Genomic DNA, 25,766 nt, shown 5'->3' with positions numbered 1-25,766 from the left:
AGATAACAGATTCAGAGACAGCAGAGCCTGTCCACTGGGGAAAGGGGGGTGTTCCCGGACACCAGGTAGCATGTGAAGGAGAAGGAAAAGCTGGGGACAGAGACCCGCCCTGCAGCTTGTCCTCCACCCTCAGCAAAGCCAGTCAGACTGCAGCAGTGAAGACAGGCAGGGAGCTGCCCCACCTGCCAGCATCCAGAATCTTTTGGCTAAGGAAGTAAACCAGAGACAAGAATAGTAGGATGTGTTTTTAAGAGAAGCTAGTAGATCAGATTCTTCAGATTAACTTCACATGAACAATCTGGAATGGTCAGGCCTCCCCAGGCTAATGCTGTGGGGGTGGAAGGGAGGAGAGCATCTGGGTGTGGGGAGGGCAGGAGCCCCAGGACAGGTCTACAAGGAGAGTCCACTCAGGAGACTTTCATCGTCAGGATGGGGCCAAGCAATCCAGGCTCACCTCCAGTCCAGCCCCCAACTCTGAGGACTCAACAGAAGTCCTTCCTAAGCACTGTTGTGACTTTAATCCTAGGTGGTGCCCAGCGTCAGGGTAGGGGTGCACCCCACTCAGATCCAGTGCCTGTTCTCGGAGAAGACACGTTCTCTGATGAATATGGTTTGAAGACCAGACTAAGCACATAAGAACAGAAAACACAGCAGCACGTGGTGCGCAGCACTAAAGAGAAGTCAGTCCACTCTGGAAAATGATGAAAAAACATCTTGGGGGGGGGGGGAGACTGTTCCTGTTAACGGCAGCTGTAACTTCCTAAGTACTGACAGTGTTCCAGGTTCTGTGTTGAAGGGTTTTACATGCAATACCTTACTTTCTTCTGACAATAATCCTATAAGCCAGATATTGATATCCTCATTTCATGGATTGGAAGACTCTGAGCTGAGCAGCTTGCCAAAGATTACACAGCCTATAAAGGGTATAGGCAGGCAGATCAGCTGGGCTCCTAATCCTTGCCCATAGCATACCAGGCAGATGCTGACACTCCTTGCATTTAGAGGTGCCATATTAGGGGGACCTGGGTTGCACAGAATTCCCAGGCCTGAGATCCTGCTCCCTGTTATAGTTACTACTTAGCTGCGAGGCAGCACCGATGGCAGGTGGCAGCATGGCCTTGGTGGAGTGGGTAGGTGGCAGGTCAGCTTTCTAAATCCCTAAAAGGTATCCATGCGTCGCACTTATTCTGCCCTGGAAAGTCAGTGCAAGCCACTGCCACAGACTCCCCATTCTCCCACGGAGAGGGGGTGCTTCCTCTGGGCCCTCTGCTGCTCTCAGGTGTGTGAAGGGTGAAGGCACGTCTGTATCTCCCAACTAGAAGGCCAAAGAATTATAGGGCAGGAAGAAGAGAGGGAGTTCAGGGTATTAAGGGGAAAAAGAACTAAGGGACTGCAGAACTAACTGAGCAACTCAAGAGACTTCCCGGTACCCCAGGCCCCAGATCCCTCCTTCCTCATCACATTCCTCTTCCTCTCTGGTGGATGCAGCACGGCTTCCTCAGCTTCCTCAGGTTCCTCAGCACCCTTTAGCATTCCTGCCACCAGGTGTGTGCAAATGCTATCAGAGTCACACTAGGCTGGGAAGTCCCTCAGCCAGAGGTTCTCCCCACCAGGCCCTTACCGTTGTAGGAGAGGCGAGGTTTGCTCAGACACATTATAAAGTGCATTTCCATCTCATCGGAAGCCACAGACTTGGAGCAAATGGGGCACTTGAAACCTGAAACAAAGGGAAACACGGTGAAATGTTTTCTCTAAGCCACGCATAAGCATAATATAAGCAGACACTCAACTGAGCATGGCGATGAGGGGTCAAAGTCAAGGTGGAGAATGACAACCGAGATACCCCACAGATTTCTTTTTCATGAAGTCATGTGAAATGTTGCTCTTTTTATTACATCCTCCAAATCCCGTTTCCCATGGATGCACCCCTGGTCTCCGCCTCATTAAAGTTTATCAGAAGTCAGGGACAGCTGATCTGAGGTTTTTTCCTCTCTAACCCTTTCCCAGAGGAATCTCGAGGGCCGCAGGGGGCAGGGAGGCACCATAACAAGGCAAAGGAACTGTTAATCTGAAGAATGAGGTGTTTAATACCTTCCACCTCCCAGCTCTCATACTACCCGGGTAGATCACCGCGGGAGGAATCTCTGGTCACAGGCACCTCCAGCACCTCTGCCTCCCTGTGGGGAAGCAGCTGTCCTCTGAGGGTGCGTGAGCTCTGGCTGGACTTCCAGAGCACTCCCAAATGCCACGCGTGCCTGGGCCATATGCCACCCTGAGTAGCAGCTGTTTCACAGGCCAGTAGAATTCAGGGTGCTATGACCTCACCGTTTTATTCCCAAGGAGGTTTGTATGGCTTACACACACCAGGAGTTTCAATGGAATTATGTAAGTATTGGAGATTGCGGCTGGGAGTTTTCTGAGTGGAACTCCACTAAGCAAAACTAGTCACTTGGTCTATTTTTTCATAAACTATTTTTAATAGAAAAACACAGCAGGGGCCTCCCTTGTGGCGCAAGGGGTTAAGCACAGCACTGTGAAGCTATCCGCAGCCTCTGCAGCACGAGTTCAATCCCAGCCTGATCAGGGCGCTACCCACACGGCACAGCAGGCCTCTCCTCTCACCCGCTGGTCCCTTCACCAGTGTATTTCAGACAGTCTGCCTGTTCTGTTCCCCACTCTGTCTCTGGTGAATCCTCTCACCCCCTGCACCTCTGGCCTACACCCCAGTTCTTGAATGCATAAATAAATAAATCTTAAAAAAAAGAAACGAAAAGAAAAACACAGCAAACTATTCCCAATCCCTCACCCCATTTTACTTTTACTGAAATTATTTTCAAATAGATCAACTCTTCCATATAAATTCTACCAAAAAGATCCAATGACCTTAAGTAGTTATTTGTCCACATGAAATTTTACATATCACAGCTTCTCCCTTTTGTGACTAATTCCTATCTACCTAGTCTGGATTTCCGAGGTCAAATACAGCACACGTAAATACTGCCGTGAAGATCTGACTCTTGCGTTAGTTTTTAGTGCAAATATTCCATGCACCATTGCACTGGATGCTGATGATATCTACAAGCAACAATTATTATGAAACAGATAAAGCGGTAAATGTTGACTGTTAGCTGCTCCAGGACAGAGCTGCTCATTCACACCTTCACCAGAGTTCTTGCTCGACTTTGCTCATTCTGTAAGTAAACCCTTCTCTGGGGCAGCTGGTGGTGCAGACAGGAAGCAAGTGAGCGCCCACATTTCCAAATGGGGCACAAGACCTTAACTTAAAAGTCTTCACCAACTCTCCTCTTCTCAGTGACGATGCTGACTCCAAGGCCAGCAGAAATTTCAAGGCAAGGGGAACCACTGACAAAGTGGACCTTGGACCACAGTCCCCATGTCTTCAGACCCCTTTCCTCAAACATATTCATTCAAGAACTCTGGCCAAGCTGAGAAAGGGCTGGGTTTTGCCAGGTGGCTTCTTTGCTAACCCAGTGTAGGCACCTGTCACAGCACAGGTGAGGAATGGACTTCAGTCTTACAGGAGGAGGATGTCTTCACATCGAACCTAATTCTTTCTGCACCCTTGGGTCGGCCTACATGCCTGTACCCAGCAAATAAACCAGTATTTTGATTAAATAACATTCTACACAATGCACAGTTACTGGGAAATTTCTCATTTTCTTCAGAGATTCATCTCCCAGCCCTGTTGTTTGACCTAGTGGCCTCACCCAGACTCTATACAATGAAGAGACTGGTCTAAACCTCTAAGTCTCAATTCGTTTTTCCTTTTTTCTAGGACATAATAAATTCCCTTGTAACTCTCATTGGGTGGCAAAAGACCAAGGCTGTGCCACAGTTTAAATGACTCCAGGGCCTCCCCGGTGGCACAGCAGTTAAGCGCTGGGCTGCGAAGCTGCTCGCAGCCTCTGCAGAGCCGGTTCAATCCCCAGCCTCCGGGTGAGGGTCCCACATGGCACGCAGACCTCTGCTGCCGCCCGCTGCTCCCCTCAGCAGTGTATTTCTTCGTCAGTCTGACTGTTCTGCTCTCCGCTCTGGCTCTGGTGAATTCTGTCACCCTCCTGCACTTCTGACTGTACCCAGTGCTTGTATAAATAAATAAATAAATCTTTAAAAAGTATAAGTAAATGACTCCAGGATATTTCTACTCTACACTCGCTGTGCTAGCACTCTGTCCACAGGCAGGGTGCGTGGATGGGTTCTGGCCAGGCTCTCCAACACTGGCCTGACAGTTACTGGGAGCAGTTAAAGTGACTTGTTACTAAACAGAAGTCTTACAGCTTGCATATTACTCACTTTTCTGATAACTTAGAACAGACTCATGGTTATGCTACAGTAGCATCATTCAATCCCCCACATTCCAATGGGATTCCTGGTGAGCAAGAAAAGGGGTTGAGTTACCAGGAAGGTGATGGGAAGCAGGCCACCCAATGAGAGTTACAAGAGAATTTATTATGTCCTAGAAAATAGGAAAAACAAATTGAGACTTACAGGTTTAGACCAGTCTCTTCATTGTATCAAGAGTCTGGGAGGAGGGTCCCACATGGCGCGCAGCCCTCTCCTGCCACCCGCTGCTCCCCTCAGCAGTGTACTTCGTCAGTCTGCCTGCTCTGCTCCCTGCTCTGGCTCTGGTGAATTCTCTCACCCTCCCATGCTTCTGACTGTACCCAGTGCTTGTATAAATAAATAAATAAATCTGAAAAAAAAAAAAAAAAAAAGAGTCTGGGTGAAGCCACCAGGTCTAACTGAGGGTTGGGAGCTGATTCTAGAATTAGATGTCTGAACCCCCAATCTAAAGCCCTTTCTCTTAGGGGGGAAAAAAAAAGAGTTGGCCACAGGTGTGATATTGTGATTTATAACAAGAAATATATTAGTCTTCATGGATTTCTGGCACAGAGCCCCTAAAATCCTTGGAATTTCCTAAGAGATAAGAGGATGGGAGCATCTTTTGTTATATTTGGTCTTTTGTCATCTGTTCCTAAAATAGTTTCAGCAGAGTGGTAAAAGTGAAAGGCGTGTCTTGTTATTTAAAATAAGTCCTTTCAACCACACAAATTTATGTGAAGGAGGTGACTTTTGGAAAGTCCCTAGGTAAACTGAGGATGGGGGCTGGTTGCCAGGGCAACCAACCACATGACTGATTAGAGGGTTAGAAGTTTGAGTCCCACCCCCCACCTCTGGGGACATGAAGGGAGGGGAGGGGGCTGGAGACTGGGCTCAATGATTTAATCAATAGTGTCTGTGTAAGGAAGCCTCCATAAATACCCAAAAGAACGGGGTTCAGAGAGCTTCCCAGATACCGACATGTGCAAGTGCTGGCTGGTGGTGCGTCCAGAGAGCAAGTGCGTTCATTCTCCAAAAGCACGCGTGCTCGTCCCCTCTCTCTTGCCCTATGTATCTCCTCCATCAGCTGTTCCTGAGTCATAGCCTTTTATAATAAACAGGTAATCTTGGCCTCCCTGGTGGCGCAGCGGTTGAGCGCTGGGTTGCGAAGCTGCCCGCGGCCTCTGCGGCGCCGGTTCGATCCCCGGCTGCTCCCCGGCCACCAGAGGAGGGTCCCACATGGCGCGCAGACCTCTCCTGCCGCCCACTGCTCCCCTCAGCAGTGTACTTCGGTCCTTCTGCCTGCTCTGCTCCCTGCTCTGGCTCTGGTGAATTCTCTCACCCTCCCGTGCTTCTGACTGTACCCAGTGCATGTATAAACCAAACAAACAAACAAACCAGCAAACAAATAAATAAAGCATGCCTCTATTAAAAAAAATAAAATAAAATAAACAGGTAATCTAGTAAGCCACATTTCTCTGCATTCTGTGAGCTGTTCCAGCAAATTAACTGATGTGGACGAGGGGGTTGTGGGAACTTCCATTAGTAGCCAGTCAGTCAGAAGCACAGGCGACATCTAGACTTGTGGCTGGTGTCTGAAGTGGGGCCAGTTTTGTGGGACTGAGCCCTTAATTATAGAATCCGATGCTACCTCCAGGTAGGTAGTGTCAGAATGGAGTTTCACTGCCTGTCTGGTGGGAAAACCACCACGCAACAGGATGTGAAGAGGTGGGCTGGGCAATACCAGCTCTGGAGAGGTAGCGCCCCACAGTAGGAAGAGAATGACATTCTAGCACAGGACCACTTCCATCACCTACCTCTGGATCTGGGGGGCAGAGAGTAAGGCTCAGGAAATAACTCAGGGTCCCTTCTATGCCAAGATAACCTGGATTTTCCAGCCCCAAGAACCTGATAAGTAATCTGCCCTCCCTGGATCTAAGTTGCCCCATCTGGAAAATAGAGAAATTGACCTCAGTCAGTCCTACAAGAATCAAATATAAGAAACACAAAAGCAGGCTTAAAAATAAGCTAATCAAATGTAGGGCGGTATCTTCATCAAGCCCAATGGGGGAAGGAACAGGAGCACGAAGAAGGAGTGGAGGGGGTGGGGATGGGATGGGGAGTGACCTTGATGAACCTGCAAGAAGGGCACATAGGTCACAGGCTGAGCAAAGTGTGCTGGGGAGTGGCCGTTCCTGTTGCTCGCATCTCCGCTTTCTGTGGATCTGGCCCTTTCCATACAGCCAGTGTGGAAACGGTCCCTGCTTAGCCTCTACAGGACAGACCTGCTCTTGCACATGATGACAGATAATAGCTCGCATCTGAGTTCTTACTATGGGCTGCTAAGGTAAAGTTACCATAATATGAGGCTAACTCTATTTTGCAAAATCCATCAAGGTAAGCGATTTGCCCCGGGTAACACAGCCAGAGAGAGCAGAGCCGGCACACAGCACCCAGGTCTCACGAGCCAGCATGGACCTTGCTGGCGCAGCTGAACCAAGGAATTACATGACAAAAGGAACATAAAATACTACAGACACATGGGAAGTACTGGATACTAACTTCCAATCTTCCATGTTAACCCCAGCAATTTCTCTGGAGGTGCCATCAACTCAAACGACCTTTTTTTTTTTTTTTTTCTGGGTATTCTGTAAATATGGAAGGACAAGGTTCTGCTTTCTACTTGATACTGAGCCTGTAACACTGGTTATAAGATGTCCAGTTAGCAAATTATCTTTTAAATGGGAAATAAAGGGCAAAAGGAAAGAGGAACAGGGAAAACATGGAGAAAGATAGGGGAAAAAAATTAACAACCCCACTTTTCTTTCCTGAAAGGTCATCTGATGATCAAGATGGATCTAGCCATTTACTGCCCCAATCTTTTCTTGTAACTGTCTAGTCACGATTCAGCACCAACAGCCCTATGGAATGACAAACACAGCCATCTCTGTGGGCTATCTGAAGGTTAAAATACCCAGGAGATTTTTATCATACTTTGGAAAAAAGTTGAAACCATGTTAAAACCAACTCTGGCCTGTAAAGTCACTCACAGGCATAATTCTGTCAAATTTCATGAGACCCTCATCCACACCCAGGAAATGTGGATAAGAGAGGCTTTCTTGGGCCTCCCTGTGGCACAAGGGGTTAAGCACCGCACTATGAAGCAATCTGAAGTCTCTGCAGCATGAGTTCCATCCCTGGCCTGGCCCTCCAGGGAGCTACCCACATGGGGAAGCAGACCACTCCTGTCTCACCCACTGCTCCCCTCAGCAGTGTATTTCAGTTAGTCTTCCTGTTCTGTTCCCCATTCTGTCTCTAGTGAATCCTCTCGGCCCCCCACCCCAGCATCTCTGGCCTGTGCCCCAGCTCTTGTATGCATAAATAAATAAATCTTTAAAAAAGAGAGAGAGGGGAGGGCTTTCTTTTCCTTCACGAGAAAGCTACAGGTGGAGTTTTCAGCCTCACCCCTCAACACCACTGCCTCTGAGACCAGACTGCCTGCCAGATCCTGGAAGCGGGGATGGGGGAGAGGAGCAGATAGCAAGCATGCTAGTTACCTCGCCACCCACCTAAATTCCTTTTGAGGCAGTGTCCTGCAAGTGTTGTGTCTTTAATATTTGCCACTGATAGAGTAAAGGGAGGCACAGGCTAACTCAGGATGCCAGCCAGTGCTGCCTTTAGTTCCCTTAAGCCATCATCTGCTCCCACCACACTGTGGCAGAGGCAGGGAACTTGCCCAATTCCTAGTACTTTTCGGCCACCGTTTCAAAATGAGGAAGGAAGGAATGACCGCACGGGGGTGGGGGGGTGATTTGTCTACAAACGCCTGACTCTGCTGAGCAGCCTTAATCAAGCAAATGCTGCCATAGGAGCTCCCCACCCATTCAAGAGCAGCTGAACTTCTAATGGAGACTTCATTTCCTTTCTTTCTCTTGTCATCAGATCAGCTCAAGGTTATGCAGCCAGAGGAGCCCAGCTGCTTCCTGTCTTTCAAACCAGCATCTTGCATAAGTGGGGGAATCCTCAGCTGGACCTGAGCTCCCAGAAAAGACAAGCCTGCACTCGACACCTGGGGCACAGGGCCTTAACCCATTACTGTGGGTGTCAAAGGGAAACTCTCCAAGTGTAAAGTGTTGGGGTAAGTCCACTGGTAGATGAACCGGTGACCCCAAGACCTCGTACATGTGCATGAAACATCTTCCTTGGGTAGGTAAACTGGGCCCCGCACACTTCACCCAGGTCCTCCCATTTGTCCATTAGGGCCACCAAGGGCAGACATCTGGCAATTTGTAACAACTCTTCCAATCATCTGGCACATTTATCTTGAAGTCCAAGTTAAGGTTTTCCTCATTTTCCAAAACTGCAAGCTTCTCCTTTAAGACCTGATTTCTCAGGCAGGACATGTGCTCTGCACGTTGCCCCAGTTCCCTCCCCAGCCTCCCTCTGATGCTGATGCGCTATTTTAACGTCTGCCCCAGTTCTGCCTGTCTCTGGGATCACCTAAAGGGAGAAGAATCAAAAGAAGCAACCTGGGTAAAGGAAGTCACGCCAGAGCTGTGAGTGCAGGAGTGCAGGACCGCCTGTCCTGGGAGAGGGGCTGATGTGGATTCCTCTGAGCAGGGGACACCACCCCAACCTCCCAGCTTCCCTCCCTGTTGTTCATTCCCTCCTTTCCAGTCTGATCTTTCTCACATCTACTCCTGTGATGCCTAAGTCTGCCAAATGACACCTGACTAGATGAGTTTTATTAAATGGGATTTATTACAAATGGAAGGTAAAGATCAAGGGGTAACATAGGAATTTTTTCTTTTTTCAAATTTTCAGACTGACAACATCAAATGCCAGGACAGAGAGCAAGCGGAACACGCATATATTGTTGGAAGGATTATAAAAGGATACAGCCACTTTGGGAAAAGGTATGATAGTTTCTCATAAAACCAAATATACACCTAGCCTGACCTAAGCAATCCCTCTTCTAAATATTTACTTTAAAGAAATGAAAACATAATTCTACAAATAGATGTTTATAAGAACATTCGTAGCAGGGATCTCACTGGTGGCATAAGGGGTTAAGTCTCAGCACTGTGAAGCCATCGGCAGTCACGAGTTTGAGCCCAGCCAAGGAGCTGACCCACATGGCGCAGCAGACCTCTCCTGTGTCGCCCACTGCTTCCCTCAGCAGTGTATTTCAGTCAGTCTGCCTGTTCTGCTCCCTGCTCTGTCTCTGGTGAATCCTCTCACCTCCTGGCCTACACCAGAACATTTATTCATACCAAGCAAAGACTAGGAACAACCCAACTGTCTATCCAGAGAATGGATAAACTGTGGCATGGTCATGAAGACAATGGATGCCATGCAGCTATGAAAAGCAAGGGCCTACTGACACACACAGCAGGAATGGATACTGGAAATATGCTGAATGAAGGAGAGAGGGTGGCAGGAGAGTCAAGGAAGTAAATTTCAGAGAGAGAGATTTGTAGATGTTATGCTGCTGTCTTTGAAGACAGAGAAAGTGGGAAGTGGGTGACCTCTCGATGCTGGGAAAGGCAAGGGAATGGATTCTTCTCTAGAAGCTAACATCCTGCTGCCACCTTGATTTTGGCCCAGGCTATTTCAGACTTTTCATCTGAAGATGTTAGAGAACAAATCTGTGTTGTCAAACTTTTAATAATGTGTCACTGTAGTGATAGGAAATGAACACAAAATGTTATCAGACATGGTTTTTCTCCTAAAGGACCAAATTTTAAAAGGGGGAAGCAGCTAGGGTTCCCTGGCTCTACTAAAAATTACTGAAGCACGGCATTCTCCCTGGGGCACCAGTGAAAATCTGTACAGCTATCTGCCACCTCAAGTAGGATGAGCAACGGAGTGAGTCAGTCTGTCTGTCCATTCTTTTTTATTTTAGTTATCGAGTGGTAAGGAAACAAGGCAAAGCATTAACTATAATTTCTATCATCAAAGAGCTAATGATCTATTAGAGAAGAAGAGAGAAGACAAGGCCACAGGGGTCTCATTCTTTTCACCCTTTTTATAGCCTGAAGTGGCTGATTATCTAGTAAACGCATCTGACATGTAGCTTCTGGACAGGGATGGATGTCAGTGGCTCCACCAGCCTCCTAAAAGAGCATGCCCAGTTCTGTAGCAGGTGTATTTTTTTCTATAGAACATATCCATAGATTTCGACTGTCAAAAGGATTGGGGTTTATAACCCTAAAGTTCAGAACCATTTGGATAATAAGAGGAAGACAATAGATAAAAGATTAAATCTTGCTATAACACATTATTTTGAGAATAGCCCAGAGACTTGTGATTTACTTCTAGTACAGAGAAGAGGGAACTCCAAGGGAAAAAGAACTAAACCAGGTCCTTCGGGGCTTTACATCATGTTCAGGGTCATTTAATATTTGCTAAAGCATTCGAGTGGGCCATTTATGAGATCCATTAAACACATTTTCCCTCTCTGCTGAGCCAGCAAATGTAAACTAGTCCCCACACCACACAATACTCTTTGGATCCCCTCTTACTTTCAGCAACTGTCCCATTTACAATGAAAAGAACCTGCAAAGAATTGTCTGCAGTGACTTTACTTCAACCCATTCCAGTCCCTCTTGCACTGTTCCAGTGTCCAAAAAATGCCCACACCAAGGCTACCAATGACCTCCACAGGGTGGTACCCAAAAATCAATCCTCAAACAATCAGCAATATTTGAGAAAGCTGACTTTCCCCCTCTATCTGCCTCCCCCCGGCACACATACACATTGCTGCTCTTGTTTTTTAGTCCCCCCATAATGCCTGACTCTCATCTCCTTAGACAATCCACCAAAAACAGTCACAATTCTTGGGCTCCACCCCATATGCTGTATTTTCTTCTTAGCGTCCCCCATCACTGCACCCTCATTACATACAATAAGCTCCTTGAAGGCAATTTGCTTCTTTAGCGGTATGCCACCAGAACCCTACCTAAGATAGGCTCTTGAAAGTATCTGCTGGGTGAATGAGTGTCACACTAGGTGGGATTATATGAAAAAGGCCCTGCTCTAAAACCAGGAAGAGAACAAATTAAGGGGGTGGCTGACTGTCATTTAAGTCTATTCCCGGCAGTGGTTACTGTCTACCAGCAACTGCCATACCACAGTGAAGGTTTAAGTAAGATGGAGAAGTTTCTGTGAGACAGAATGTCAGTTTAAACCCACTGTGGTCATGCTGCTTCCGGCCCTACTTGCAGTTCTGATGGGGGGGCGGATAACAATCACACGTGTACATGCATACACTGCAGTGGCCCTGCCACCAGCACTGTGTTGTGCAGCGAGTGTGAAGGGATCTGCCACTACGGCAGCCTTGCAAGCACTGGAGTCAGGGAAAAGGTCAGCCTCTGCCTCTATGCTAAAGCAAATTCTGTAGAGCTAGAACAGCCTCCAGTTTCTCCTTCCACCTACCAATCAAGAACAGACTTGGCCTTGACCCACACCTCCTGCTTACTCCCCACCTGAAGCAGTCAGGGCGGTGGATGGGCAGCACTGGATGACTGGACTTCCTAACCCCGGGACCCAAGAGTCGTTTCCTAGACAGCAGGGACTTCAGAATGCTTCAGCAATCTGACAGATAAATTTTCTTTTAAAACACCTTTTTATCATGGAAATTTTCAGACAAAGAAAAAAATAGATTATAATGATCTCCCAGGTACTCATCAACCAGCTTCAACCCTGATCAACTCAGGGTAAATTCTGTCTCATTTTTCCCTGGGTGTCTACTTGCTGGCTTCCCGGGACAATCTGGGTTTTCAGCTTGTTGACTTGCTATAATTCAGTCTCAGGCTAGAGGCTGACAAAAAAATCACATGGCTGACAAAAAAATTCACTGGTCTACCTCCATTCACTGCCCACTGCACCTGAATTATTTAAGCAAGTTCCAGACATAAGTCCATCCATAAATATTTCACCACGTGATAACCAAAAATTGTAATACAGTTCAGCATCCTTGAGATACCACCTCGTAAAGCACTGCACTTTCCCTCTCGACATTCATGCTGGGTGTTTCATGTTTCATAAACAAGGAGCTAAGAAGGGGCAGGTGGAGTGGCCCCAGAGCAGATTCTGGACTAGGTGCTTGCGCAGGGGTCCTCTACACTTGTGACCCCAACGCACGGATGAGGTGGCATGCATGTGGAGAAACCAAAGGTGGCTATGTCAGCCCGATTCCACAGATTCCACAGCATGGCCGCCTCCTTCTGCACCTGACTGCCTCCACGCAGAGGGTCTGGGAACAGCTGTGGACAACAGCGCATCAGGACAGCCCTCGGCAGCCATGACCCATTGCATATGAAAACACAGTAGGAGCGGTGTGAGCCTGAACCAGTCTAAGTTAAGAAACTAAAACTTCAGACTCACAAGAGAATAAAACCCAACCTTTATCTCTGTTGGTATCATGGCATCACTGTAAGATTCCAGAGCAGGACTAAGTAAGTCTGACAACCAGCCTTCTAGCACTTAGGAGGAAATAAGGAAAGAAACGGGACACAATGATCTTTTTTGAGTCCTCAGAAGAAATGATCCTACAGAATTCACTGGTCTATGATCCAGCACTCTTGGGAGCCCCTGGGGAAATCCTCACTCAGGTCAATGGGAAGCCAGCGCAGGTTTGAGGTGGGCAGCAGCGAGCAGCAGCAGCTAATCCCTGCAGGAATGGACACCACAGCAGGTCCAGGATGAAGGCGTACACGTAGGCACCAGCCAGGGAGTGAATACAGAGCCTAAATCAGATCTGAAAACAGTGTCAAATAAAAAGAAAAACAGAAGGATCTATATAGCACCAAGCCACTGACTTAAGAACATGTGCACACAATTAACTAAAATTCAAATCCAAAAACAAAACAAAAACCATATATGCACACAAAACAAAATTCATAACACACTAATAAGAGCGCACACTCCAAGCACATTCAGATGTTTGACTATGGAGGGGAGCAGGATGAGAAGAGGCAGCAAAGAGAATAAATCAATGTATGAACGAGTAAAACCAAGGACAGCTTTGTGCAGACCAATGAGTGTGCCACGAACTGAGTAACAGTGTTAATGCAATGTTAGATCAAGGAGGTTTAAAAAGGAAAAAAGGAAAGGGAAAAAAGTTCACTACTAATAAAAGCCAGCAAATAATCATTTGCTTGCAAAAAAAAAAGCAGGGTCTAAACTTTTTTTACATGTTTTCTTTCACCCAACTGGATAACTGGGTTGGACGGGGGGGCGGCGGAGAGAAGCAGGGAACTGAACAAGGATGCTTCACATTTATAAAGACACAGAAATGTGATCTTGCTGTTTGCACACAGGAAGGGTAAGCTGAATGGCAGCATCTGGGCTTCAAACCGGATCAACACAATCCCTGCATCTCAGCAGTAAAGGTGGAGGGGCTCACAGAGTCCCATCCACTGCAGCGCTCCCTCAGACCCCACAGTGTATTAATGATCAATTTTGTGCATACATCAATGTCTCTAGTGGGTGGACCCAGAAGGCTGAATCTATTTTCTCCAATTTACTGATGGTTACTCAGTGCCAAGAAACTGATCCGCATACAAGGCAGAAAGAGCTTCTTCACGAAGTTAACACACAGGCACACAAGATAAGTGCGCCACCTCATAATCACCTTATGGTAAGGAAAGGACAGGACAGGGTGCCAAATGGAACTGAGAGTAGAATCTTCACTAAGTTTTGGGGCCAGGGGGCTGAGGTAGCAGTGATATCAGGAAAGACTTCCTGTGAGGGAAGACCAAGTGGACACTATAGAGTGAGCCAAGACAGACAGGGAAGAAACAGAGCAGAAGGGAAGGGAAGAACAGAAGGGAAGAAAGCAGAGCAGAGGGTTCCAAGTAGTGGGGACAGCACGTGCAAAGGCCTTGGGGTGATGGAGAGATTGTCCATTCGAAGAACTGAAAGAGTATCTATCAGTGTGACTGGATCACAAAGGTGGACATCTATCACCAGCTGAATGGTGCATCAGACCCCACTCTCTAAAAATAGCCCCAGCACTATTTCCAGTTATGCAAGCACTTCCAGAACCATGTGGCTCTTCATCAACCACTAGGGTCTGTTTTACCTCCCCCTTGAACCTGGGTGGGCTTGTCAGGCCAACTGAGTACAGCTGAAATGCTACAACTTGTGAGGCTGTCACACGAAAGCCACAGCTGCTGCCTTGCTCTCTCTGAGGACCCCCGGCCTGGGAAACTAGCCACCATGTTTCGAGAAAGCCCAGACCACATGGAGAGGCCACAATTGGCAGCGGTCTGGCTGGCAGCCCTGGCTGAGGTCTCAGAGTCAATGAGCCATCAAGAGACACAGCACCCAGCCATCCCCAGCTGAGACCCCAGAAATCATAAAGCAGAGACAATTCATTCCTGCCATGTCCCATGCAATCCAGATGCATAATAAAGAGTTGTTTTATGCCTCGGTTCTGGGGAATTTTGTTTTGCAGCCCTAGAATGAGAACAAATTGGGTATATAAACTACAGTGTATCACATAATGGAAAACTATTACAGTAAAGGGGAGAGTAGGTCTACAATATGGACACCTCTCAAGGACATACTAATGAGTGAAGGAAGCACACCTAACAGCAGATACTACTTGGTTCTATCCATTTAAAGTACAAAATAAGGAAGACAAGTGCTGTCACAATTCAGAACAGTGGTTACCTGTTATGCAGAGGTATTCCATTTGTGAAAATTCATTCAGATATACACATACATTGCAATATAAACACTTTCCTGCATGTACATTAGATGTTTTAAAATATTGACCGGTACAGTGGCAAAAAAAACTGTGGAAGCTAAGTAGGGGTCAGAACTGAAAAAGCCTTACAAGACACATTTAGAATTCGGATGCATCATTCCAGAAATAATGCCAAACTAACCAACAGTTCTGACATGATTGGAAAGGTCTGGAAGGTCTGGAAACATTCAGAACAGCCAGGATACCTGGCTACCCTGATGAACAGTGAGGTTCCTTATGCTACAGGGGCCTCTGCATTAGCTGTCAATGGGTCATCAGGTAAACTCAGAATCCAGTAGAGACATCTGGTTGACACAGCTCTGAACAATTATCTTTATCTTGATTATTTCAGCCTTTAGTGTCCCCTGATTTTGGGCCCAACTCGGGCAGAAAAGTACATGGATTTAAAAAAGCACTTGGGTTAATTATTATCTTATTATCTCAGAAGTCAGAAGAATAAGTGTAGAAGTAGTCAACAATGATCCTCAACCTCATAGCATCAGAAACTGGGTGAATAGTGCTTTTTTTTTTGTGGGACCCTTGCAGGTGGCCTGGGATCGAACTGGCGCTGCAGAGGCTGCAAGCAGCCTCGCAACCCGGCACTCAACTGCTGTGCCACCATGGGAGTGCTTTTTGATGACATATGAATCCTAGAAAGAGGGGTTACGGAAGGGGGCAAGGAGGAAGATGATGGTTCAGTTCTGGACATAACAAGCTGGAGGAATCTGAGACAAACAAGTGTAGGTATCTGGTAGAAGGAGCTGAAATCCAGAGAAAAGATCTGGAATGAAGACATGGATTAGGCTAGAAGCCCCCACCCCCAACCCCCTTTAAGCCTTGGGAAGAGGTAAGTCCACAGCAGAAGGACCCAAGTCTGAGTCCTGAGGGAAAACATTTAGGGACCACATTTAAACACATGACCAATATGGATACTAGAAGGAAAAGGCAGTCGCTAAGAATAATATTTACAGTACACATCCCTTGGATCCTGAGCAAAAAAACAAAGAAACAAAGAAGTTCCTAAACTTTAGATATCTAGCTGCAAAGCAACTCTTTCTTGCCTTTCAGTTCCTCCTTTTTTACAGAAAGGCAATGGTCTTACTAAAAGGCAACCTCTTGATTTTGTCTAAATTCAGATCTTTAAAATGATGAACCAATTACACTGTCCACCCCTCTGCCTAGCGGGCAGCAGGAAAGTACCGCTTTTCTCACTTTTTTGGCTCCATCAATTCTCCTCGGGTATCAGATTGATTCCACCCATTTGTTCAATGGAACAAGGGAGGGATCGACCCTCACACTCGGTGAAGCAGTTTTCAGGTCCATTTTACAGGCCAGTAAGAAGGATCCGACAAGACACAGAGAGAAAGGGAACATGTGTGCTCCAGCCCCTGCTGCCAGGGCTAAACCCTAAGCTTGGATTAGGGAGATTACATTTCATGCTCTGGAGGGAGCACGCTGGCGACACCGTGCAGGGGAGGCCAGGCTTGCTGTGCGATGCGACTCCAGATGTGGCCTTGACCTCGTTCACTGCAACAGCTGGGGCTGGAGGCCCTCACCCACCTGGGTGCTCTTCCCTCAGTGGCCATACTCCAAAACTGGCTCATCCATTGGACCGTCAACTTTTTGAACTGACGAACCTTTGAGTTTGGCTTTAATAGGCAAAACCAATCAACTGGACAACCCATGAAAAAGGAACAGCGGGTATGGATTAGAACCCCACTGTGCCCTCTGAGAAAGGGATCCATCACAGCTGCCCCACTGTCTGCCCTCCACACAGACAGGACTCTCAGTGGCAAGGCACCTTCTTCCCACTGCTGGTGGTGGGATAAGTCTTAGGAATTCTCCTCCCGCCACACCCCTCACGTAAGCAACAAAATGTTCACCATCTAATGGCCCTCCTCCCCTAACTTGAGGCTGCCAAAGGCACTGCACTGCTGGGGAACGCTGGACCCTGGTTCTAAGGTCTGAGACGCATTTTATGTGACACTCCCCTATCCCATTATGGATAAGAGTTTTATTTTAAAATGTATTTCTGGACTAAAATGTTTGCATACTGAGACCATGCCATTGACACTATTTTGAAATCTTTGTTGTTGTTTTTTTAAAGATTTATTTATTTATTTGTTTATTTATTTATTTATTTATGCATAGAAGAGCGGGGTTATAGGCCAGAGGTGTGGGGGGGTGAGAAGGTTCACCAGAGACAGATTGGGGAGCAGAACAAGCTATCAGCAGCCACTATGACATGAGTTCAATCCCTGGTCAGGGAGCTAACCCACACGGTACAGTGAACCTCTCCTGTCTTGCCAGCTGCTCCCCTCAGCAGTGTATTTCAGTGGATCTGCCTGTTTGCTCCCACTCTGTCTCTGGTGAGTCTTCTCACCCCCCATGCCCCTGGCCTGCACACTAGTTTTTGTATGCATAAATAAATAAAATAAATCTGAGGGGGGGAAAAGAACAGGTGGAATTACTGAAATACACTGCTAAAAGGAGCAGCAGCCAAGTCCTGAGAAGTTTGCTGCACCTTGTGTGGGTTAGCTCCCGCCGGGGATCAAACTCAGGATGACGCGGTGATAACACTGAGACTTGACCCCTATGCTACCAGGGAGGCCCTGTTTTTGTTTCTTTTTTTTTTTTTTCACTTTAAAATATATCTTCTTTCCATGTAAATCATATCTTATCTCTCTTTTTAAACAATGGTTACAGAGTATCCTATTGTACAAGGTAAAATTCATTTAGCTAGTTTCCCAGAAAGACATTTCAGGTGGTTTCCAACTTTTTCAGCATTTAGAAACACTGTATCTTTACACCACTTGAGACTCTTGGGCACTTGTTCAGTTTCATCCTTTGGGTAAATTTCACAAGAGTAAAACTGTTTAATTAAGACAGAGGTACTTTACACCAGCTACTACTACAAAAGGGTACAAGGGGAAATTGAAAATACAACATCCCTACCATTCCATTCCCCACAGGCAGATGGATGTGGATAACAATATCTTTTCTGTCTTAGGGTAGAAATAAACATCTTACTATCTCCTCCTTTCCTGAATTACAGGATATCATCTTTCTCTGTTTACACCCTCATTAAAAGGGGGCACATCCTCCAGTAGCTTCCTGAGAATGGGTAGTTTTTTAAGATATTTTGAATGACTTGATTCTGGGACTGGGAGGGGGTAAAGGGGGGAGGGAGAACAGGTGAACCAGTGGCTTCACTGTAAGATATCAGGGTACTTATTCTGCCCTCCCAACTTTGCTTTTATCCTGTGGTTTTAAGGGCTGATTTAACCATACTCCACAGTTCATGGCACATAGCTCTATCCCCAAAGGTCATGCCACTTTCCTCCCTGCAGACCTCCCCAGGAAAGTAACCATGTAAATGTGATTTACGTCATCCACATTATAAAAATGTGGATTGTTGTTTTGGGTATGGCATATTTCCACTTTTTTGCTCTTTACGGGTGTGTTCCCATCCACAAACAAGTAAGCTGATTACTCTAATTTTGTAAAAACACCTTCTCTTGACTCCACTTCCTTTGACAGTTAGTCTCCCGACTTCTGTGCATTGCTTTGCATCAAGACTACTGCAAAAAGGTTATCTTGTACTCTGTAATGCCTCTCTTCCCTTTCAGCCCAAAGCACACCAATCACACTTTCGCCTTCACCACTTCTTCCCAACTGTCTCCCAGGGTACCACGGAAGCCGTGGGCAACTTTCAGTCCCCATCTGCCTGGCATCTCCAGGGGCCCAGATCAGGACATGGCTCTCAGCTTCGACTCCCCTTCTTCACTTGATTTCTGTACTGCACTCTCCAGCTCTCCTCTTTAGTATGAGCTGCTCTTCCAGTCTCCTTTTGTTTCATCCTTTTCCTCCCATCCTCTTAATAATGGTCTATGCCTCAAGGCTCTGTCCTGACTCTACTATTCTCCTTCTGCATCCTCTCCCTTCTGAGTCTTGAGGCTTTAAACACTGTTTTTTGTTTTCTTTGTGCTTTAAAAAGTCCCTCCTTGCTATTATGACACAAACACATTCTACATTTTCCCCACTGGTTTACAGTCCCTTAGCTGTAAACCTTAGGACCAGAGGCATTTTGGAATTCCTTTTGCTCTAGACTTAACAAAGGTGGGGCATGTAATTCCCCTCTAACGCCTAGGACAGTATCACATAATCATATCCATTAACATTTTTAAAGTGACCCCCCCAAAGAAATTATTTGCAGGGAAGGCTCATCAATGGATATTAGACTTTATCACTAGAACACTAAAATCACTCATTTGCTGGAGAGCAGGATATTTGCAAGTGACCAAAGAATTGCTCTTAAGTTACCTAGTAATCGTAAGGGGGGAAACGTACTTTTACAGGAGAAAGATTTGGGAGTTACCATCTTATCCAAATGATCAAACTTGAGAGAACAGATGGTAGAAAAACCTGAGGTTCATTATATGTCTCTTCATGCGATACAATATGAGATATGTACAACTAATACTGGTATTCTAGCCAAAAATGTTGAAAACTAAACCTAATCAAGCCTGTGGACCTAACTTCCAGTTTATAAAGTCATACAGGGATAGGGAGGTAGAGAATCAGGTTAAATGACATCACAGGGAAACAATCCCACAAACACAAATGAGGGAAATTCTCTAAGTCCGTTGGCTCCTGTCTTTACAAGAAGGCCATCTCTCCTCCTCTCCTGCCTCACACACGCACGTAATTCTAGATCAAGAGAAGTGAAAGAAACATTAATGAAATGTGGTATGTGAGCCTTGACTAGATCTTAGTTCAAGAAAGACATCCAAAAAATACGTATGTATTTGGTTTCTAAGGCCAAATGTGCTTCAAAATTAGATTCACTGTGAAGCCTGAGTTGAGAGGAAACAAGGTTAGGAATAAGAAAAAGACTCAGCAGTTCTCACAGCCTTCTACAGTGGAGGAAGACCCCTTCCAAAGGAAGTGACGACTGCCTGCCCCACCTCTGCCAGCATTGTGGCACTTTATAGCAAACTGTCTTGCATCATTTCTTGTGTTTGCATTTCTCACATTAGTCCGCTCCTGAGAGCAGATAACATGTCTGATTTATTTTTGTATTTTCCATAGTGACTTATAATAGGTGTTCAATAATTTTCACTAAACATTATTGCTCAATTAACTATATACAAATTATGTTCCAATGCCCAATAAGCATGTGTTAAGCGGGGAAAAACATTTTGGGGATAGATGGGAAGTCTTGATGTGGACTGGGTGGTATCTTGTGGAAGAACTGTTAATTTTTTAAAGTGTGATAATGATATTGTAATTCTATAGGAAAGTGTTCTTTTTCTTAGGAAATACCTGAGGACCTATACATAGCAGAATATACAGCTTAGTATCACAATGTTTTGCTGCTTAAGTGGTTTAGGAAAAAAAGAAAAAGAAAAATACGTATATTCACATACATGTATAGAAAGCAAAAACAACAAAATGTTAATTCCTGTTGAGGTCAGGTATTGGATACATGAGTGGCCTCTGGAATGCCATTTTAATTTTCTGCACGTTTCAAAAATTTAAAAATAATAGCTTAAAAAAAGCAGTGAAATGTAAGATATTCACATTAAGATAAATAAATGATTATAAATAGCCTCAACTCAAGTTTTGCTGCCATGTAGGTAATGAAGACATTTTTGCTTTCAGAGCTTTCTGGACTTCATGTTTGTGGGTGAGAGGTAGTGAATCTCTATTAATCTGGTGGTGTTATCACTTCTCATTTCTGTTTTTAATTCTTCTGGAGTCTACTGTATATAATACTACATGGAGATCCACTTTGTTTTTTCCTCTAGTAAGCAAATTCTCCCAACACCACCCACTAAGCAATTCATCCTTCCTTGTTGATTCACTGTGCCCTTTTATAACATAGTAAGTTCAGGGGCCTATCTCTGAAGTCTTTATTTGATTCCATTTGTCTCTTGTCGCTCTCATAAAAACACAATGGCTTGGTGGCGTATAATCTGATGCAAAAAAAAAAAATTCTCCTTTTCTGTTCTTTCTAAATGTTGACTTACTTCAAATGAATTTAAGAATAAAAATTCTAGGGGCCTCCCTGGTGGCACAAGGGATTAAGACATAGCACTATGAAGCTACCCACAGTCACTGCAGCACAAGTTCGATCCCCAGCCAGGGAGCTACGCACATGGTGGGACAGACCTCTCCTGGCTCACCTGCTGCTCCCCTCAGCAGTGTGTTTCAGTCAGTCTGCCTGTTCTGCTCCCTATTCTGTCTCTGGTGAATCCTCTCACCCCCCACACCTCTGGCCTGTACCCCAGTTCTTGTATGCATAAATAAATTTTTAAAAATAATAAAAATTAAAAAAAACAATTCTGAATTCTGAATGGGATTGTACTTGTGACAGACTGTATTTTCTAAAGCTAGCTGTACCAATAAATGTCTCATCCCACACACATTTCTTACAACATGATGTTAAGATTTCTTTATAGAGAACAGGGGTCTGTGTTCACTGGACTGACCTACTCACCTGCTCAACCAACCATGTGGCCAAGGAGATACCACATGACCTTCAAAGGTGGGCAGGAAAAGTGATTTGGTTTCCACCTGGTTCTCTCTTGGAACAAAGCCCATGGGAGCCCTGAGCTGCCACATAAGCGCAGCTACCGTAAAGGCATAATACTGGGGAGAGGAGGTGGGACGCGGGACACTTGCATAAAACAGAAATGCTCAAGGAGCTCCAGCTGCCCCAGGTCCCAATTGCTTGAATTCTCTCCCAAACAGGAAGGAGGTATGTGAATGAAAAAGTCTTTGAGATGATTCCATCCATGGCCACCATCTGACTACAACCTCAAGGACTCTGAAAGTGCCGGGGAGAGGTGCTCCCAAATTAATGGCTCACAAAACTGAGAAATAAATTTAGTGCCTCCCCAGTGGCGCAGCAGGTTGAGTGCCGCTCTGTGAAGCTGTCTGCAGCCTCTGCAGTGAGGGTTCGATTCCTGGCTGGCCAGAGGGATAACCCACATGGCGTGGCAGACCTCTCCTGTCTCTCCCCTACTCCCCTCAGCAGTGTATTTCAGTAGATCTGCCTCTTCTGTGCTCGCTTCGGCAGCACATATACTAGATCTGCCTCTTCTGCTCCCCACTCTGTCTCTGGTGAATCCTTTCACCCTCCCGTGCCGCTGGCCTGTACCCCATCTCTTGTATAAAATTTAAAAAAAAAAAAAAACTTTAAATTAATAAATAAATAACCCTGAGATAAAGATTACCATGTCTAAGCTATTAAGTTTTGGGGTAATGCCACAGTCAGTTACTGGAATAGCACTGAATTTATAAATCAATGTAAAAGGGAAAATATCATCCGTATAATATTAAATCTCATGCAAAAATATGAACTCTATTTATTTGGATCTCATATAGGAAGGTATATTTGTATATTTGTGTCTATATATGTGTTCTAGTTGATTATTGCTGGCAAAGGGAAATACAGTTGGAGATTGTTTGTATCTGATTGTATTATGTGAAATTAGGTTTCAGCTTTTCTCTTCCAATTCTTTTTTTTTTATTAAAGATTTATTTATTTTTATACAAGAAGTGGGGTACAGGCCAGATGCACAGGAGGGTGAGAGGATTCACCAGAGACAGAGCGGGGAGCAGAACAGGCAGACTAAAGAAATACACTGCTGAGGGGAGCAGCGGGGGAGACAGGAGAGGTCTGCTTCACCATGTGGGATTATCACCGGCCGGCCAGGATTGAACCTGCACTGCAGAGGCTGTGGACAGCTTCACAGTGCGGTGCTCAACCGCCTGCACCACCAGGGAGGCCCTTCCCTTCCAATTCTTGCAATTATTTTTTCCTTTCCTTAACCTGTTGGTCAAGACCACCACTACTAAGTTAAACAAAGTTTCTTCCACTGATGAAGTTTGTTATAGATTTTTGGTACATAACTTTTACCAAATTAAGGAAGTTCCTTTTATCATTATTTTATTGAGAATTGAAAATGAAATGGTACTGAAGTTATCAAACTCGTTTTCCTGATTGCAATAACTGAGGTTGTGTTTTTCCCTCCATTGGTCTTCTGATATGATAGGTTTTCTGATGTTGAACTATCCCTGTATATTTCAGAAATAAACCACTCATTTGAGATGTATATGTTCTCAAATATACTGTTGGACTGACTAGTTGATATCTGATTTGGAATTTTGGTAACAAAGGTGCCATTAGTATCCACTGGTCAGTTTCTTTTATCCATAGGTCAGTTTCTTTAATTAAAAAAATAAATGAAAATTTTCCAAACTGTCATCTCTATCCCCACAATTCTAGAATGGAACAGACAAGGACTTCTGACTGACACTCGTGCCTTTGTTTTGGCTCTCCTTTCTCGGTGCTCAACCAAGTCCATGCACACCCACTCAGTTTCTCCAGAGACGACACCTTCCAGCTGCTGCAGGGTTGGAAAGGAGGGTCACCTGAGGGCAGAGAGGCAAGCAGCTCCTTTGAAACTCTATTTTCAAGGTTAACAGATCTGGCTAATCATTTTTTTACTATCCATATGATGGGTTATTAGCCAACATGAAAAGGCCAACTTCAGTATACTAAATTGTCCACAAATTGAATTGGAAAAAAAAAAAAAAAAAACAACAGCAACAAATAAAGCAGTGCACGGTTAGCACTCTGGACTCTGAAAAAAAATATATATATAAAGCAGGTTGCAAAAAATTTGTGACGTGTGACACCCTTAGAAAACAAAGAAACCCACACATGCGTGCACAAAGCATAAGCACGGACACACCCTGGCCCCACAGAGGCACGCGGCTCCTTAACCCTCAGTCAGGGACACTGGGCCTGCAGGAGAGACAAAACCTTTAAACACTCCGTACTGTTTGATTCGTGATCATGAACTCAAATTCCTTTCATAATTATAAGAACCAGAAAAGACTCTCATTGTTAAGTCCTCCCACCCGATAACCCTCACCCCAATGATCGCAGGATCTCAGTGCAAAGTCTGCTACTTACTAAGAAGGTGGAACGAACAGTCTGGTGCAGAGGAGTAACTGGCTGGAAAATCCCTGGGGAAGCCTGCTCCACACAGTCCTCTGAGGCCAGCCCCACCCAAGGCAGCTGCACACCCCAACCAGTACTGCCCGGCTCGGGGTGGACAGAGCACCACACTGCTGGGGTAGCGGGATGAGCAGCAAAGAGCCTTTTCGGAACAATTTTGCTTTCCTGTCTCCATGTGCCCCTCTGGTTGCCACACTTAGCACATATACTACTTAATTACCAAAGCAACAGGGTCGGCGTGGTTCTGAACTCCACGAAAGGGCACTCCCTTTCTCTTTACTTGAAGGCACAAGAGGTACTGAGCTAAGAGCCTCAGGAACATGGCTCAGCTCTCATATAAGATAAGGAGGGAAGTGCTTCAGCCCTCATGAACAGCAGCTTCATCAGGCCCAGGGAACTGAACACTGCAGTCCCACATAAGCGGGTCTGAAGTCAGCGCTCTGGGTAGGGGTGCTCCACATGGCCCGTGGCGGGGCCCTCTGAGCGGCACAGGTCAGGGACTTGGGCTTCGGAGGGAGGACACACAGCGAGCCAAGGGCAGGGCTGGGTAGTCCGTCCTCCGAAAAGCCGCTTGGGCTCTTACCATGCAATACAGACCAGGTGCCAAGCACTGCGAGAATATTCACAGCAGCCAAAAAAGTCTCCATTCTCCTGCCACAGCAGCGATGAGTCTAGGGCCCAGTTAGCTTTCCCGCCTCCCTGCTGGGGAAGGGGAGGGGGAGTAGAAAGCAAGAAAGGAGAACAGCAGCCTGCATTTTCAGAACCAGGCTGGCTCTGGGTTCTTTGTTTAATCTCTTAAACTTCTCTGCTGGGTGCCACTGCCGTTCTTACGTTCCTGAGGAGGAAATGAAGGCAAGGGAAGACAGCGATGTGGGACTGAAGCCCCTGTCCCAACCCAGGTGGTCTGACCACAGGACAACATGAAGAACCTGATTCTGGGGGGGAGGGAGGAGGAATAAAACCACTGGCAGTTCCTCCTTTTCAATCAAGGGCAGAACAACTGAATCCATATTAAAAAGATCAGCTAATGAAGACTCAAGGTGGAGAGAAGTTTTTAGAAATAACATTCCTATGTATGCCTCTGGGTGATCTAGAAACACAGAGGAAGAACTTTTAAGAATAGACGCTGAATTTTTACATGAATCCTACACTGGGAGGCCAACACCACTCCTCCTGCAGCCCCTGGCACAAGGGAGGAGGACACAGGGCGGTCACAGTCACGCAAAAGAGGGCCATTTGTCCCCACCTTTATTACTGACTGCAGCAACTGCTTTGTGCTGGAATCTCCTTCCTTCTCAAGGTGACGGGAATGGATCCTTCCCCAGCCAGCCGAGCAGAGGGCCACGGATGCTGTGATCACAGCCTTCACCCTCTGACACCTGCAGAACTTCAGAGCTCACAAAGTGACTCTACCAACTTTGCCATCCTCTCAGAACCACCAGCAACATCATCTTTATTCACTTTCAAGCACAGATCAAGGTTTTCAGGCTAAAATTTACAAAATGCCACAGGGTAATTTTTCAAAGCTACATAACACACACCTGTTCGGGGCAAATGCTGAGCCCAGTAAGAGGGGGATATAGGCAAAAGCAAAACCAGGTGGAGTCTGGCTGTCTACACCCACCTCCCACCCTC

General features: G+C 45.9%; 1 protein-coding gene across 2 annotated transcripts in view; it reads right to left on the bottom strand.

Moving 5' to 3' along the window:
- ZNRF1 (zinc and ring finger 1) overlaps positions 1 to 25,766 on the bottom strand; it is a gene marked incomplete at both ends in the record, with an annotated part of 87,463 nt that overhangs the window by 8,455 nt on the left and 53,242 nt on the right. The window contains one exon of one of the 2 annotated variants that reach the window (XM_084256645.1): positions 1,622 to 1,717. The exons of the other annotated variant lie outside the window; for it this stretch is intronic. Coding sequence (XP_084112771.1) covers positions 1,622 to 1,717 — 96 coding nt within the window. The remainder of the gene's footprint in view (positions 1 to 1,621; positions 1,718 to 25,766) is intronic. 2 annotated transcript variants of the gene reach the window in all.

Source organism: Talpa europaea (assembly GCF_964194135.1).
Source record: "Talpa europaea genome assembly, chromosome: 16".
NCBI classification, from domain to species: Eukaryota; Metazoa; Chordata; class Mammalia; order Eulipotyphla; family Talpidae; genus Talpa; species Talpa europaea.
Note: the sequence above shows the minus strand (reverse complement) of the source record. Positions and strands in the feature narration are given on the sequence as shown.